Source organism: Amaranthus tricolor, chromosome 10 (assembly GCF_026212465.1).
Source record: "Amaranthus tricolor cultivar Red isolate AtriRed21 chromosome 10, ASM2621246v1, whole genome shotgun sequence".
In the NCBI taxonomy this organism is placed as follows: Eukaryota; Viridiplantae; Streptophyta; class Magnoliopsida; order Caryophyllales; family Amaranthaceae; genus Amaranthus; species Amaranthus tricolor.
Genome location: NC_080056.1, coordinates 413,572 through 430,941, shown reverse-complemented (window position 1 = coordinate 430,941; position 17,370 = coordinate 413,572). Strand labels below are relative to the sequence as shown.

Sequence of the window (17,370 nt, the reverse complement as noted above, 5' to 3'; positions counted from 1 at the left end):
TAACATATTTGGAGTATACTTATTATGTTGAGCAACATACTTAGTTAAGTCCCATAATTTTATTTGAATCCTTTAAGTAACAAAATTTATATGTTTGTAGAAATACATCTTACATTCTATTATGGCCTATTTTTAGAGATTTATAAATGATGATTTTCTTAGTTTAGAGATAAAATACTCATTTTATAATGATCTTAGTTTATAGAAAGATTCATGTAAAAAAAATGTTTTACATGAACAAGTTTTAACAAAAAACTAGTGGAATAAAGAAATGAACATAACTTACTCTATACTTGGTGGATTTCTTCAAGTTTGGTGTCTATGGAAAGCTCTTAAGATGAAGATTATTTTTATGGGAGATTTGAGTTTATAAACATAAATTTTCAGAAGTTTTAGATGGGCTTTTGAAGGAGATTTGATGAGAAAAGAAGGTGTTCTAGTTATTAAAAGTTTGAAGGATTCTAGTGTTTGTTCATGGATGAACTTGGGAGCAATGTGTTGGGGTTTATGGCTGAATAATTATTCAGAAAATGGAGTGTTTTTGCTTCAAATATTTGCCTTTTGCATGCTTGTAATGATGCACAAGCTTTGGGTAGAACAAAAGGGATTTTGGATAGTATGATTGTCTTGAGTGTGTAAGTGAACAAGGAGCTACTAAGGGGATTTGGGACAGCCATATTAGCTGCTTTTTGGGACTGATTTGGAGTGCTTTTTGTCCTCAATTTGGTCTATTATGGTATAAGAAAGGTTTATCTAAGATAGTTTAAAGTTTGGGTAAAAATTGTTGTACATGTAACAAGTTATGTAGCTTGTACTTCATGTTTAAAAATCACTTGTATATGTGAGAAATATTTAATTTACTCCCATCATGGTTATATAATATGCTTGGATAATAATTAAATTTTTTTTCGAACTGTTATGGGTAGTTGCTCAACTTTAAGTTTTACCTCCAAAGTTTATGTTACTTGTTACGATTGATAATCGCGTTACGAATTAACAAGTTTCTAATCATTGTAGAGAATTTTCAAATTACTACTATCACTAATTAAATTATAATTAGTAACGAACAAATATATAAGGAAAATTAGGCGCTAAAAACGACTAATGAAATCTCCTAATAATACGACTGTTTCATAATAACTACTTACATTATCCTTAATATCTATTTACAATATAGTTAATACTCACTGAAAAATACTCAAAATGCATACTTACAATACTTTTGATACCTACTAAGAAACTTAGCTTATTAGCCTACTTACTATATTCTTAATGTCTACTTATAATATCTTTAATGTCTACTCACAATATTCTCAATGTCTATCGAAAAACTTACTCTATATTTTCTTTATTGACCAACCCAATTAGATTTAATCTCTTAAAGATACCGTCTCTAACAAGAATTTGAAAATAATTTTTGCCAAATGCACTTAGAGAACTCATCACAATTATTACGTGTCAAACACAAACAATTAAAAATTAGTACTAAATATGAATCTAAATGCACACAAATCAATAAATTTGAATTTAATTCTGGGTATGGTGAAACCCGACCTATGATATCACTAATCTAATATATAATGCACAGAAAATCAAATATTATTTCAATTAGAAAGCACATATGATATAACTTCCCAAAAAAACTCGTAAATATGGTTGTCACACGACCATTAGGCCTACCGTTGTAATTTAAAAAAAATAGGAGTAATATAATACACACAAAAGATACTATTTAATCATCTTTGATCTTTGTAATAAAACCGTCATATATATTTTCCTCCATGGAAGTATTAAAGGAATCTCAAATCTTCCCAAACACAAAATTATCTTTTCTACGCGTATTCCTCCCTTAAAAAGCTGTCACCTTTTAAACACAAAACAAAATCCAACCCATTTTACTCTTTCTCTTCCCACCACCATTAATATCCCTTCTCCTTTCTCTCTCTAACCTTCACCTATCTTCCTCCTCTTTCTCTCTCTAACCCTTCAATGGAACTTACTAGAACTACCCTTTTCATCTTCTTCTTCCTTTTCCTTTCCTTTTCTTCAGCAGATGATAAATCCACCATGAATGACTTTCTTTTAGCTTTTACTTCACCTCCTTCTGGGTGGGATTCTTCTACTGATTACTGTAAATGGAAAGGTGTTAATTGTGATTCTAATCAACGGGTTACTTCCATTAATCTTGCTAATCAAGGTTTAAGTGCTGTTTTACCAGTTTCATTGAACTCACTTTCTCAACTTACTACACTTTCCCTTCAACAAAATCAGTTTCATGGGTCTTTACCTTCTTTATCTGATCTTTCTAATCTTCAAAATATTTTCTTAGATAATAATAATTTTACTTCTATAAAGAATGGAACTTTTTCTGGGTTAACTGCTCTTCAAATTCTTTCAATTTCTTTCAATGAGGCTCTTTCTCCTTGGCCTTTTCCTTCTGAAATTAAGGATTCTGTGAATTTGGTTAGTTTTTATGCAAGTAATGCTAAAATGGAAGGTGAAATTCCAGATCTTTTTGGAGTTTTTCCTGGGTTACAGAATTTAAGGCTCAGTTACAACAATTTTAGTGGGTCATTGCCTAGTTCTTTTAATGGGTCTTCAATTCAAGTTCTTTGGATTAATAATGCAGGTCTTTCGGGTTCGATTGATGTGGTTTCGGGTATGACCCAATTAACTCAGGTATGGCTTCATGGTAATAGATTTACTGGTCCAATTCCTGATTTATCTAATTGTAAAGAGATCTTTGATCTTCAATTAAGGGATAATCAATTTACTGGTATTGTTTCATCTTCTATTGTTTCTTTGCCTAAATTGTTGAATGTTAGTCTTCAAAATAATGAACTACAAGGGCCTTTACCTGAATTTCCTAAAACTGTTGAGAAATGGAGTTTAGGGAATAGTAGTAATACTAATAGTTTTTGTAGGGATGATTTTGGGGATTGTGATCCACAGGTTAATACTTTGTTGGATGTTGCTAAGGATTTAGGGTTTCCTATTAAGTTAGCTGATTCTTGGAAAGGGAATGATGCTTGTAATCAATGGAGTTTTATAACTTGTGATTCTAATAAGAAGGTTATTATTGTTAATTTCGCGAAACAAGGGTTTTCGGGTACTATTTCTCCGGCATTTGCGAATTTGACATCGTTGACGGATTTGCTTTTAAATGATAATAACTTGACTGGAACTATACCTGCTAGCTTAGCTATATTGCCTAAGCTTAAGAGGGTTAATGTGTCTAATAATGATCTTAGTGGGATAGTTCCGAGCTTTAGTTCTAATGTGAATCTGGTTGTTGATGGAAATAAGAATATTGGAAAGGTGCTACCACCACCTGGTAGTTCTCCTGGTGGGTCTGGTTCATCGAAATCGGGTGGTGGGTCAAATGGTTCTTCGGTTTCGGGTGGTATGGTGGCTGGTGTGGTGATTGCAGTTGTCGTTTTCGTTGTGGTTGTGATGTTTGTTTTGTACAAGTGTTATATGAAGAGAAGACATAGGAAGTTTGGGAAGGTTCAAAATCCGGAAGTTGGGAATGAGATGGTGAAGACCAATGTAGTCGAGGGAACGAATGGTTATGTAGGTGTTACAAGTGAGTTGCAAAGCCAGAGTAGTGGTGATCATGGTGATTTTCCGGTGTTTGAAGGTGGAAATGTAGCGATCTCAATCCAAGTTCTTCGACAAGTGACAAACAATTTTAGCGAGAATAATATATTGGGACGTGGAGGATTTGGAGTCGTGTACAGAGGGGAGTTGCACGATGGAACTAAGATTGCTGTTAAGAGGATGGAATCTAATGCAATGGGAACCAAAGGGATGAATGAGTTTCAAGCTGAAATTGCCGTGCTTACGAAGGTTAGGCATAGGCATTTGGTTGCTCTTCTTGGGTTTTGCGTCAATGGCAATGAGAGGCTTTTGGTATACGAGTACATGCCACAGGGGCACTTAGGGCAGCATCTGTTTGAGTGGCAAGAACTCGGACATTCTCCTCTTACATGGAAGCAGCGAGTCACCATAGCTTTGGATGTTGCTAGGGGGGTTGAGTATCTGCACAGTTTGGCACAATCAAGTTTCATTCACCGAGATTTGAAACCTTCTAACATCTTGCTTGGGGATGATATGAGAGCCAAGGTTGCTGATTTTGGTCTCGTGAAAAATGCACCCGATGGAAAATATTCAGTTGAAACACGATTGGCTGGAACATTCGGCTACCTAGCTCCTGAGTATGCTGGTAAACATCTGCTCAATATATTTGCCAATCCTTTTACATTATTATACTATCTCATTTCTTAAGAGTTAGCAACAGTGAAACATAATTCGCTACTTAATTTGCCTTTTGGATTCACGATTCGCTCAAAATGGTTGGCCGCTTATTTTGATTGCTTTAATAAGGATGCTCAACTAATTTAAGTTGTCGGTTATTGCTGTTTGGCCGCTTATTGTATTGATTGACTTATGCCCCGACATAAACATACTTATTGACAATTCTTAGTAATCCTAATTGCTAATTGTCAAAGGACTTGATTCTTTTTTGATACATTCTGCTCTTGTTTATCTGTTTATGTGTGATTAGATAGCCGAAAATTAATGTAGTACGTGTCCGACTGAACTGAAAGTCCCACAGCCCTCATATAACATTAAACATTGACTTTTACTTTGTATCCTCAGTACTGTCGCTTGATCTTGATTATTTTTTTTTTTCGATCATATTTTCTTCGTTTGGCTTCTGTTTCATGTTTTCTTTTGAAAGCTTCGTATTAATGGCACACCACATGAATACTACACTGTTCACATAAGTCATTATTGGGTTGTCTGGGTATGCTTGATAGAGCATTATTAGTGTTCCAGGTTCTATTGTGAACACTGATGCACATTTTAGATAAATGGATAGTAGCATGTAAACGGGTTACATAAATTCTTGTATGAGACCGTTTCACCGTGAAACATGCCTCTATCGGTGAGACGGTTTCATACAAGACGGGGTGAACTGGTTTTGTCTAGTGCATGAAGATTTCAATTGAAAAAGACCTGCATGATGTTATTGTAACCATTGCTCTTAAACAGTTGGAAACTTGGTATGTTGGGCCCATTTGGTTTTTTAATGTCTCTAAGACTAAATAGTTTATATTGAAGTTGTCAACTTATGTTTAGACACATTAGTAGACCCATCCAGGCTATGAAATAAATGTACTAACATGTTGTGCTCTTGTTTCTCCAACAGTTACGGGGAGAGTGACAACTAAAATTGATGTCTACGCATTCGGTGTAATTTTGATGGAACTTATCACTGGTAGGAAAGCTCTTGATGAGACGATGCCAGATGAGAGGTCCCATTTGGTGACATGGTTCCGTAGAATCTTGATCAACAAGGACAACATCCGAAAGGCAATCGACTCTATTCTTGATCCAGACGATGAGACTATCGAGAGCATTTTTAGGGTTGCTGAGCTGGCAGGCCATTGCACTGCTCGTGAGCCGCATCAGAGACCCGACATGGGACACGCTGTAAATGTGTTGGGCCCACTCGTAGAGCAATGGAAGCCTTCGTGCCAAGACGAAGATGATACCGATGGCATTGACCTACACATGAGCCTCCCTCAAGCTTTGCAAAGATGGCAAGCCAACGAGGGCACATCGACAATGATCAGTGATATCTCCTTCAGCCAAACTCAATCCAGCATTCCGTCAAAACCCACCGGATTTGCCGACTCATTTGACTCGATGGACTGTCGGTAAGCTATGAGTGGCGTTGAAAACATGAGCAGATTCTTTCGGCTAAAAGCTACCGGCAACTCCCATCTTTCACCCTAGTGATTCCAAGATTGCATGAGTCAGTAAAATTGTATTTATTTCATGGATTTGTTTATTTATTACTCTCTTTTTTTGGGTTCCTAATTGCTCATTAAGATCTTGTGAGCTAACCCAAAAAAGGGGGTGGTTAGTTGTTTTTTAGTTGAATTGGTGGTTAAAGAATGTAGAATCACACATGGGTTTGGTAAGGGGAATTGATACCCATGTAACATGGGGCCATGGGATGATTTGAAAAAGCAACTCAGACAGTACATCTAGTTCATTTTGTAACATATTCTTTAATTCTAATTATTATTCAATTTCTAATGCCCATTTTTGACTTTTCATTTCTTTTTTCATATGATCTATTTCTTTTTTTTTTTTTTTAATTATTGTTTGCCATCTAGGATCAATCGACCTCCTCAACTTCCGTCTAAGTGGAATGTCCTAAATAAATTTGAGGCCGTAAATATACATACATACACTTTCATTGCTTCTGAGTTTGGGACATTCTACTATTTATATTTAGGATTCCTTGTATTTTGATCTAAGATCCCCTATTGCAAGGATATGTTGGGGGTAGTTACTTTTTCCTATTGTATTGCTTTAAATATATAGTTGTAATGCAAACTTTTCAGGTGGGTTTAGGTTTATACATATTGTTGTCAATAATTATAGTTAAAGATACATTTATTATGCCAAAAGTGTGAAGAGTGGATTATAGAGTTACACATAAAGCTACAAAAAAGATCTTCTCTGCTTTCTTGTAAAATTTAAACCTAATACTAGTATTAATCTATCTTGGGCTATATGAGAAAATCCAAAAAAAAAAAAACATATAATCAAAACTTAAAAATCGGTTCTAAAACATTTGATAAACGCAAATAATGCTCAAATTACTTGCTCTACTCGAGATCGAAAATTAAAGATACTTGTCTCCAAATTCTTTGTTAGCTTAGCATTTGGTTACTTCTAGGGATTATGATACTTACCAATTACCACCCTTTAATTTCAACCTGATTGTTACGCACGAACTTCCCTCACCTCTTTTTTCTTCCTCACAAATTCTATCCTAATTAAGAAAAGGTACATTTGGTTGCTTTTTGGTGTTGCATACTTCCATACTTGTAGTACACAAAGATAAGTTACTTTCTCTTCTTACCGATAATTATATAGGTATATTGTGAGGAGAAATATTACTATTCATAGCAATCTGAAAGGGACATAATATAATTTCTAACCGCCTGAAAATTTTAATTTTTGTAGAAATTTGGTAAATTTTTAAGTTTTATGTCGGTTTTGGGTATATATTTGAGTTAGAATTTTTTTTTTTAAATTTTTGGGATTTGGATTATATTTTAGTATCAAATCTAGCTATTTTATTTATCTTATTAAATAATTTCAAATAAAGTAAAATCAATAAGTTGAAAAAAATTTATAAATTTTGATAAAAATTAATAAATTCTTCCATACAGGAGCATATTATTTCATGCTATTGAATTGTGGTCCAACAATTTCATGAAAATGAGATTATTCATCACAAAATCTTCACTTTCAATGCTTGTCATTTTGATACTTAATTCCAATAATCGAAAATGAAAGGCAGGAATAGACTAGCTTTAGACATTAGTATGTTAAGACTATACAATATTCTGGACACCAATTATGACATGTAAGACATCTATACTTTTATTAGTCATAGCTAGATAAAAATACGCAATAATTTTGTAGGTCTTATTATTATTATTTTTTTTTTGCAAACTTAAAGCCTAAAAGAAAGTATGTTAAATTAAACAAAAACAATGTAAACGACATATTCAGAATTACTTTGCTTCTATTTCAAAAAGTTTTGTAGGAGAAGGTGTGATAGTATATAACATGTTTTGAAGTTACAACAATCAATTCAACCTTCTGATAAAAAATAATGTCTTATAACACTAGAAGCAAATGTGACAAATAATAACAGATCTAAATCTCATTCATATCTCGTTTCAAGTTTCAACTAGAATATTTAGCAAAAAATTTAAAAGTAACCTCTCAACAAGCCTATAATGATATAGTTAAGAGTATTACTCAATAATCATTATCGATAATTAGTATTATGTAAATTTTAAACCTCAATATCTCTAAATACATATAATAAAAAATACATAATAAAAAAGTATACATTAAGATGATTCTAACGAGATCTCACATGAATATATTTTATCTTTTAAATATTTGTCAAAAATATTAATTAAAATTTTCTTTCCTTATGATGAAATATTCTAAATTGGAAAAACATTAGAGAACAACAGTTATGAAAATAAAATCAAGCTAATAAATTAGGACCAAATAATAGCTAAGGTAATGTTATAGAGCGCCTAGCCGCCTGTGATTGCGGACAGCGCGTCAAAGATCAAGGATTGCGCAAGCTATGATAAATTGCATCAACCAATTTTCAATTTATATATAAAAGAATAATTTGTAAATTAATGCCTTAAAATTTAGTATTTTTTGAATTAAAATTTTAATATTTATTTTTTGTGAATTACAGTTAATAAAGTATTAAAGTTTACAAATTCAGACAAAAAACATAGAACTCTAAGTATTTAACCTAAAATTCCGACCACCAAAATAGTCGAAATTCTGTGTTTTCGCCTGAACATGTAAAATTTGATATTTTTGTGGTTGTAATTTGCTAAAAATAAACATTGAGACTGTAATTTGCAAAAGTGTTAAACTTTAAGGCTCTAATTCGCAAATTATCTATATCTAATACTAAAACAGAAACCACCTAAAGACATATGTCATTTTCTCATGAGTTTAGTTCTTGCCTAATAACTAGAGTACTGAATATGCTATTATCTCAAATAACCTTTAATACTAGATTATCTAATATAATAATCTCTACATTTAAGGCATTAATTACTGTAGCATTAATTACAATCGATTATTAGAGTAATAGAGTAATGTATATTCTAATAGCCTATGAGATAGTTTAGATTATTCTTATTATTCATTCAAACAAATCGAGTTTAGATTATCGAGTTTTAATATTTAATCAATTATCAAAAGTAGCAACATGATGCATTATTAAATAATAGTCATCTATATATATATATATATATATATATATATATATATATATATATATATATATATATATATATATATATATATATATATATATAGATTTTGGATCAAATGAGAAGGGGTATGAAAATGAGAAGGGTGAGAAGTAATCTAAAGCATTCATTTTTTTGATCAACGGACAGATTTAATTTGTTTAATTTGATAGTTGCACGCGGTTCATTTTGCTTTTTACATGTAATATGAACCGGTTTTTTATTGATTAACCGGTTCAATATATAAAGAATTTTTTTTTCTCTCTCCTACTTTACTTTCCTCCCGTTCCATCTTCCTCAAGAATTTTCGTTTGAATCTGCATCTTCCTCCCGTTCTTCAACCCTTAATCTGCTTTACTTTCGTTTGAATCTCGACATTTTCATTGTTCTTCAATCGTTCTTCGAATTTATTTCAGGTATTTCTTCAATAAAACTCAACAATGTAGACATTTTTGCTTGTTTTGTGTTGTTGTTTCAGTTCTTGAATTAGTATATAAAAACACAACCGTTCTTGATTTAAGGGTTTATTTTCTTCGATTTTTGGTGTTTATTTGAATATTACTGTGGTATTTGATATTTAGGGTTAATTTCTGTTGATCTTCATTCTGCGATTTTACATTTTCATTCGATTTTTAGGGTTTTGATTTTTTTATTCTCGACATTTTGATTTTTATTCTGGATTTGAGTATTATTCTGTTATTTAGTTGTCATGATGATTGTCAGAAGGTAATGTTATTCTCGACATTACATTTTCATTCTTTTTCATTCTGGATTTTCATTATTCTCGACATTACATTTTCATTTCCTTTACATTTTGATCTTCATGATGATGACTTCAACTTCGATTATCACACTTTTTTTTAGTTGTCATGGCAAAAACAAGAGGTTCGTCAACTTCGAAGTCAGGTCATCAACGAGGTCGCAGTATTCCAGTTGATATTCCCTCCACTTCTAATTTACATTTGAATTCCAACACAAGAAAGAGAAGAGCTGAGGAAACTGACAATGTACAACAAAGGTCTGTAAGGTAATTTTATTGACTAGTATGTTGAATTCCAACATTGTAATTCCAACAAAGTATTCCAGGTCATCAACATTGTAATTATTCATAGTCATAGTATCATTTATTGATAACATAGTATCTTTTTCTAAGAACATTGTACATTTTTTTTGTTGTTGCAGGTTGAGATCTACATTTCAGACCAAAAGTAGACCTTCTCAATTGATCAAATTGATGAAGGGATTCACTGAGAAACAAAAAATCTCAGTGAGAGAGATTGGTTTGGTGGCCTTCTTAGTTTAAAGTTATGTAGAAATCCATCTGCAATGCTTGGTTGGCTTGTAGATTGTTTTGATCCCGGTAGTTGTATGTTTTCAATAGACTCTTTCAAGCGCTTTCAAATTTCTGAACATGACGTATATGATGTTTTTTGTCTACCTCTGAATCCAAACAATGATGTAGAATTAGTTTCAAGGTGTGCGAACAAGTATAATCCTGATTTTCCCTTGAAACAAGAATTTAGATCCTTTTTTGGTTATGAAGATACAAATGCAGCAATTCCCTTAGAATTGCTTGAACGAATGATCCCTAAGATGATTGATGGTGGGGATGAGTTCAAGCAACTTTTTGTTTTGCATGCTATTTCTTCTTTCTTAGCCCCTACCCAAAACAGAACAATAGACCTTAAGATTGTAAAGTCTATAGTAGATCCGAATAAGATTAGTACTTTTAATTGGTGTAAATATGTTCTTGATCAGTTTTGTGACTCTGTTGTTAGATATCGTAAAGGAAAGTTGCAATTTTTTTCTGGATGCATTGTTTTGTTGGAAATTATTTATTTTCATCGTTTGAAATTCAAGAATATCTCTTTGCCATCCTCTTTACCTCTTATCTCTCATTGGACTGATAAGGATGTGTCAAAAAGAATTAAGGAAGAAACATCTGCTAATCATTTTGGCAGTGGTTTAATTTTGAGTACATATCCTGTGAGTGAGACGATGGTGTTTGAGTATGGTCAAGCTGTTGGGTTAAAGGTGAACCACGTTGATACTGCACAACCAAGTGTAAATGAAGAATCCTTCAGAGATCAAACAGTGCAAGACGATGATAAAATTGAGTTTCAGTTACCTTCAAATGCAATGCGTAATTCTGATATACGCCGATTAGCCGGTGATGTAAGTATAATCTTACTTATTTATGTTGCCTTCAACATTATATTTTTTAATAATAACAAATATTTTTTTTGAAGACAGTAGCATTTTTCAATGTATAGTAACTTGGCATTAGTTCATAGTAACTTTTAATCAGTCCCTGAACTGTATAACAAACATTTTTCAAATTTTCAAAATAGAACACAGTAGCTATACATTGTCATAGTAACTTTTAATCACAACATAGTATCTTTTTCTAAGAACATAGTAGCATTCACCTTGGCAACAAATATTTTTCAAAATTTCAAAACAGAACACAGTAGCTATACACAGTCATAGTAACTTTTAATGATAAAATAGTATCTTTTTCTAAGAACATAGTAGCATTCACTTTTGGAAAATAATCATAACATAGTATTTTTTTTATAATGTTATAGTTATTTTAATTTGAACAACATTTAACTTTATCTTTACTTATTTTTGTAGGAAATATGTGAGTTGCTGATGCTTATGAGGAGGGACACTCAAGTTGTCTCTGAGTTTTACATGGAGAAAATTAAGTTGTTCTTAGAACAAAAACGTTCATTTTCTTCTCCTCCTGTCCCTTTTGCTGATGTTCCTTCTACCTCATCCACACCTTTTTCTGAAACCCAAAGTTTTTTCATGAATCCTACCGTGCTGAATACAATCGATGAGATAGTTGACACGGTTAAATGGGTTACCTCTATTCCAAGTATGGTGAATGAGGTTTTTGTTGCTGATGAGGGTAATGTAGATGTTTTGCATCAGGTAATTGAAGATGATGTAGTGGATGAGGTTGAATTGGATCAAGTTGTTGATGATGTGGCAAATAATGTCACTGTTTTTGAAAGCCATGGTTATGAGAATGTATTGATACATGGCAGGGCAAAGTGTTCCATTCCTTTTAGAGGTTTGAATGATAAATTTACGTTTGTTTCACATATGATGAAATCAAGCAAAAAATATATGAGAACACTTGGTTCGTTACTTCAAGAAACAGTCGACTATTGTTTTGTTTTTGACAAATGTTTCGACAATAGGTGTGTTTTTTTTTTTTTGTTTTTCTTTTTTTGTGATTTTTGTTTTTTATTATACTTATTTTATTCCTTTTATTTGACAGTGAATTGCTTGTGAATTTTGAGGACAATTTGAGAATTCAAAGGGAAGAGTTTTATACTCTAGGGGATCCCTCAAAGTGTACTCATGTTTCTGTTGTGGATTGTTGGTGTTTATTACTCAATGAAAATGAAAAGAACAAACAATCTTCCAAAAAGTTCTTTTTTAATGCTAGCTCTAGTGTACGTTTTTTGTCATCTTTATTCTAAATAACTTTTCTTTTATTTTGAACTATTTTTAGTTATTTCATTGTTTATTTTTACAGCTTGCTTTGTTGGATTTTAATAATAGTGGTGGTTCTCAACAAATTGATTTAATTTATGATTCTTGGGTCAAATGGGTGGATTTCAACCAAGTTGATTTGTCTAAGTTTGATCTGGTAAGATATTTTTTTAATGATTGATTTACTTATATAGTCACTATTTTAGTTATTATAGCTACTAATAGGTAGTTAGTACTTGTGCAGTCACTTTTTTTTAGATATATTTATTGATTCAGTGATATATAATATACAGATTGTGGTTCCAATACTGAAGGGCAGTCAGTCACTTTTGAATATTCAGTGATATATAATATAGCTACTAATAGTTATTGATGGTTTATTTAGCTGGTAAAATTGATTTCTTTATTCAAATTGAGCCGAAATAAATTGTGCTTAGAGATGGGCGATATTTAATACGTATTAATGCGTAATCGATCATATGTAGTTGTTTTATGGGTCAAAAGTAGGCAAAAACTAAAGGTTTTAATATGTGATAATTATAATAATATTTATACTTTAACGTATAATATTTATACAAAAAAGTGGTTCAATATTTATAGTTGATAAAAGTTTTTATAAATGTATCTATTTCACTAAGTTTATATATCGTTTAAGTTTATATATCGTTTAACTTTATTTTCTATCGTAATGTATATTATGGTACACAAACCTATATTTCAAATTGCATACCAATATTAATTTTTTTATCTTATTCATCTCTTTTGATATTTTTTAATCTATTTATGTAAAAGTATTAAATAACCCGTACTTAGCATAGGCAATCACCTAGTTCATATATAAAAAATGCCAAATGTCAAAAACTAACAAATTTTGTTTAGTTGGTGTTCAAGGTAGTTTTTTAGGTGTTTTAATTGTAGTTCGAAATCTAAAAAATTGACGTAATATAAACAAATGTTAAAAACACATTTTAATATTTCTTATTGAACAAATTTATTGTAAAAAAAAAAAATTTTGAAACCAACAACGTCAAATAATTATTCACACAATTAACATTAATCTACACAAATTAAAACACTCATGCATTTATGCAGAAGACATTGATATTGATTGTAGCAGATGGATGTGTCTGGATAAGTTTGGTATCATAATTCATACAGCTCATTCTTCTTCTTAATTATTTACGACTTTTCTTACATTATTTGGTCTTATCCTTTTTAACTTTTGCCAGATAATGTAGTGCATGTATACGTATTGTTTACAATTACAAGCCATAAAAATAATATTAATATAAAAGAATCGAGTTAGTCTCTATCAAAGTAAATATCGTATTTCTCGGATAAGATTTTAAAATCGAATCTCAATTACCTCTTATTTTCCTAAGCCTACCCGTCTTCCCTAAACAATATCCTAAGATCGAATCTCAATTACCTCTTACTTTCCTAAGACTACCCGTCTTCCCTAAACAATATCCTAAGATCGAATCTCAATTACCTCTTACTTTCCTAAGCCTACCCGTCTTCCCTAAACAATATCCTAAGATTGAATCTCAATTACCTCTTACTTTCCTAAGCCTACCCGTCTTCCCTAAACAATATCCTAAGATTGAATCTCAATTACCTCTTACTTTCCTAAGCCTACCCGTCTTCCCTAAACAATATCCTAAGATCGAATCTCAATTACCTCTTACTTTCCTAAACCTACCCGTCTTCCCTAAACAATATCCTAAGATCAAATCTGACCTGTGTGCAAAGTTTGTATACCATTATAATTTATAAGAGTATCCATCCATATGACAGTTTTAAATTAATAATTACTTCATAGTGGGTTTCTTTTGGGACATAGGAACCCTCTGGCAGGCCGTTAATTACACAATCTAAGCTGTACTAATCAAATAATTTGATCTTATCATTAAAATCACTAATAATTATTCTCTAAAGTCAAATACATGTAGCTTATTATGAGTTATGACTTTATCATCATTGTAATGGAGTAGTATAATTAATTCAACTTAGATTTCTTTTGCATTGGGTTTATAGATCAAAGAACATGCTACACTCTCATGTTTTAAATTGCAAGAACTCTCGTTTAAATAAAAGTATATTAATTATAACAAAATACTCATTAAATTTACGAAAAATTACTTAGAATAATCCAATCTTTTTATGATTTTCCTACAATAACCATACATATTGGTTAGCTAGAATAATCCCAACTTTTAGGAGTATTTTCCTATAGTCAACCCGATAACTTTATGACTTGCTATAGCAAGTTTTTTTGAAAAAACATTAAAATAAAATTTTGAAAAAAAATATTTAAATAATATTATAAAATTCTGATTTTTTTATGAATTATATTTTTTATGTAAATTTTTGAAACTTTTCTCAAATTTTACGTGAATTTTCAATTTGCTTTTTTGGTGAATCACCAACTCTAGCAGGTTATCGAGTTACCCAAGCTTACTCTAGGCAAATACCCCTAAAGTTGAATTATTCAAGGTAATCAATAATCAGCTTTATTATAGAAAAATCATAAAAAAAATATAATTATTCAAAATAATTTTTGATTAAATTTAGCTGTCATAGCTGTGCTAGTACATAAGTACTACTATTTTGTTATAAATGAGATATTATCAATGGTACCCCTGTACTATAGAAATATAACAATGGCACCCCCAGTGTATTTCAGTGGTACCCCCAAGTATATAATAATTACAACCATGATACTAATAATGATTTTTCCGTTAAATGTCCGTTAATTTTTGAATTTAACTTAACCATAGTTAGTTTCTTCTTTTTTCCTTTTCCCTTTCCTCTTCCTGCCCTTTTTTCATGGCTGCTTCAAGTGTCAGAGACATTCAAGAAGCTCAAAGTAGGGTTCTTCCTTTTCCTTTAAGTGTTGTTGAAATGCCGGAGCTCCGGCATCTTCATATGGGTGGGAACTATTTTTCCGGTGAGATTCCGGTTCAGTATAGTAGATGGGAAAAACTTGAGTATTTTGCTGTGTCTGGTAATGAACTTCAAGGTAACATTCCTGCAGAGATTGGAAACTTGAGTTCACTTAAGGAGCTTTATATTGGGTACTATAATGAATATTCAGGTGGGATTCCTCTAGAAATTGGGAATTTGACTGAATTAGTGCGTTTTGATAGTGCTAATTGTGGGTTATATGGGGAAATTCCAAAAGAATTAGGGAAATTCCTGAGTCCTTTTCTCTCCTTAAAAATTTGACCCTTTTGAATCTTTTTAGAAACAAATTACACGGGGGTATTCCTGAGTTTATTAGAGATTTGCCTTTATTAGAAGTTCTTCAGTTATGGGAGAATAATTTTACCGGGAGTGTGCCTGAAAATTTGGAGAGTAATGGAAACTTACAACTTCTAGACCTTTCTTCTAATAAACTTACTGGAAGTTTACCTTCAGATCTTTGTAATGGAGGAAAGCTTCAAACTCTGATTACATTAGGGAATTTCTTGTTTGGTCCAATTCCTGAGAGTTTAGGAAGCTGTAAATCTCTTGCAAGGATTAGAATGGGGGAGAATTTCTTAAATGGGTCTATTCCTAAGGGTTTGTTTGGTCTTCCTAACCTTACCCAAGTTGAGCTTCAAGATAATCTTTTAAATGGGGATTTCACAGAAACAGATAACCCATGGATTTGTCTAATAATTTGTTGTCCGGTGAAATCCCACCTGAGATTAGCCAACGTAAGTTGCTTACATTTGTTGATCTTCTTTGTCTCTAAAACTTGAAGCAGCCATAGAAGGAGATCAGGAAGAAGAAAAGGAAAAGGGAAGAAAAAGAAACTAACCATGTTTAGGTCAAATTCGAAATTTAACGGGCATTTAACGGAAAAATGACTAATAGTGTCACGGTTGTAATTAGCATATACTTGGGGGTACCATTGAAATTAACTGGGGTACCATTGATATTTTGCTATAGTACAAGGATATCATTGATAATATCCCTAAATATAATTAGTAATCAGCCCACTACATCCGAGGGGGTAATATAACGCAATTACTAATGAGTCATAAGAAGTTTGCTACAACTTTATTAGAGAAAGTGAAACCCACTACATAAAAGAGCAAACAACAAATAACCAGTATAATCCTCAAGCCTGGTTACAAAACTGAATTTTTGAAAAAGGTGAGCGAAAAAAAAAAATTAATTGAATAAATGATTATTCAAACTATTTCAAAAACTGAGCGTGAAACTCCAAGATCTAAGGTTTGGGGCTGTTCGCAGTTAGTAACTGTGAACAGGTCAAAAAAAAGACAAAATAGCTGTTCGCAGTTACTAACTGCAAAAAAAAAAAAAAAATAAATAAAATAAAATAAAATTTTTTTTTTAGGTCAAATAGCTGTTCGCAGTTAGTAACTGCGAACAACTATTTTGTCTTTTTGCTGTTCGCAGTTACTAACTGCGAACAACTATTTTGTCTTTTTTGACCTGTTCGCAGTTAGTAACTGCGAACAGCTCCAAACCATAGGTCTGGAGTTTTCACGCTTAGTTTTGAAAAAAGTTTGAATAATCGTTTATTCAATTAATTTTTTTTTTTCGCTCACCTTTTTCAAAAATTCTACAAAACTTGGGACTCATGTTGGTAAAAAATGTTCAATGTTAAGCTTCGGCAGGTCTGCTTGAAGAGCAAAAGGGATTTCTCACTAAAGCTTTACAATGCACCATTAGGTCCTTTAACACCCTTCCTCTTGCCCGACACCTTCTTTTTCATCTCGCTTTTCTTCCCTGCTGATAAAACAATAGAGAAGTGTGTAGGACATAACGAAAGTATATGCAGACTACAGGCGATCACACTATTCACTCCCAACTCATTGAGTTTGCTACATATTTCTTCGTCATCATGCTTAACTGTTTCTGAGGATACATCAGATCGTGATTCCGGAATTGTGTTGCTTATCTTTTTCGACTGCAAAATGAAATCACTCATCCATATCACAAAATGCAATATGCA

General features: G+C 31.9%; 2 protein-coding genes across 2 annotated transcripts; both read left to right on the top strand.

Moving 5' to 3' along the window:
• Window positions 1–1,686: 1,686 nt before the first annotated feature.
• On the top strand, window positions 1,687–6,147 carry LOC130826011 (receptor-like kinase TMK4). Its single transcript, XM_057691482.1, has 2 exons — window positions 1,687–4,225; window positions 5,216–6,147. The coding sequence occupies exons 1-2, from the start codon at window positions 1,990–1,992 to the stop codon at window positions 5,728–5,730; spliced, it is 2,751 nt and encodes a 916-aa protein (XP_057547465.1). The 5' UTR covers window positions 1,687–1,989; the 3' UTR covers window positions 5,731–6,147.
• A 5,326-nt stretch (window positions 6,148–11,473) lies between these two features.
• Window positions 11,474–12,902, top strand: LOC130826009 (uncharacterized). The gene is made up of 3 exons (XM_057691481.1): window positions 11,474–12,103; window positions 12,184–12,361; window positions 12,445–12,902. Exons 1-3 carry the CDS (start codon window positions 11,547–11,549, stop codon window positions 12,580–12,582), a joined length of 873 nt encoding a protein of 290 aa, XP_057547464.1. The 5' UTR covers window positions 11,474–11,546; the 3' UTR covers window positions 12,583–12,902.
• Window positions 12,903–17,370: the final 4,468 nt, after the last annotated feature.

Excerpts from the sequence above, each read along its gene's own strand:
- LOC130826011 (XM_057691482.1), top strand. The coding sequence starts at position 1,990 with ATGGAACTTACTAGAACTACCCTTTTCATCTTCTTCTTCCTTTTCCTT. Across the intron at positions 4,226-5,215 it reads CCTAGCTCCTGAGTATGCTG|TTACGGGGAGAGTGACAACT; the intron begins GTAAACATCTGC and ends TTTCTCCAACAG.
- LOC130826009 (XM_057691481.1), top strand. The coding sequence starts at position 11,547 with ATGCTTATGAGGAGGGACACTCAAGTTGTCTCTGAGTTTTACATGGAG. Across the intron at positions 12,104-12,183 it reads GACAAATGTTTCGACAATAG|TGAATTGCTTGTGAATTTTG; the intron begins GTGTGTTTTTTT and ends TTTATTTGACAG. Across the intron at positions 12,362-12,444 it reads TTTTTAATGCTAGCTCTAGT|CTTGCTTTGTTGGATTTTAA; the intron begins GTACGTTTTTTG and ends TTATTTTTACAG.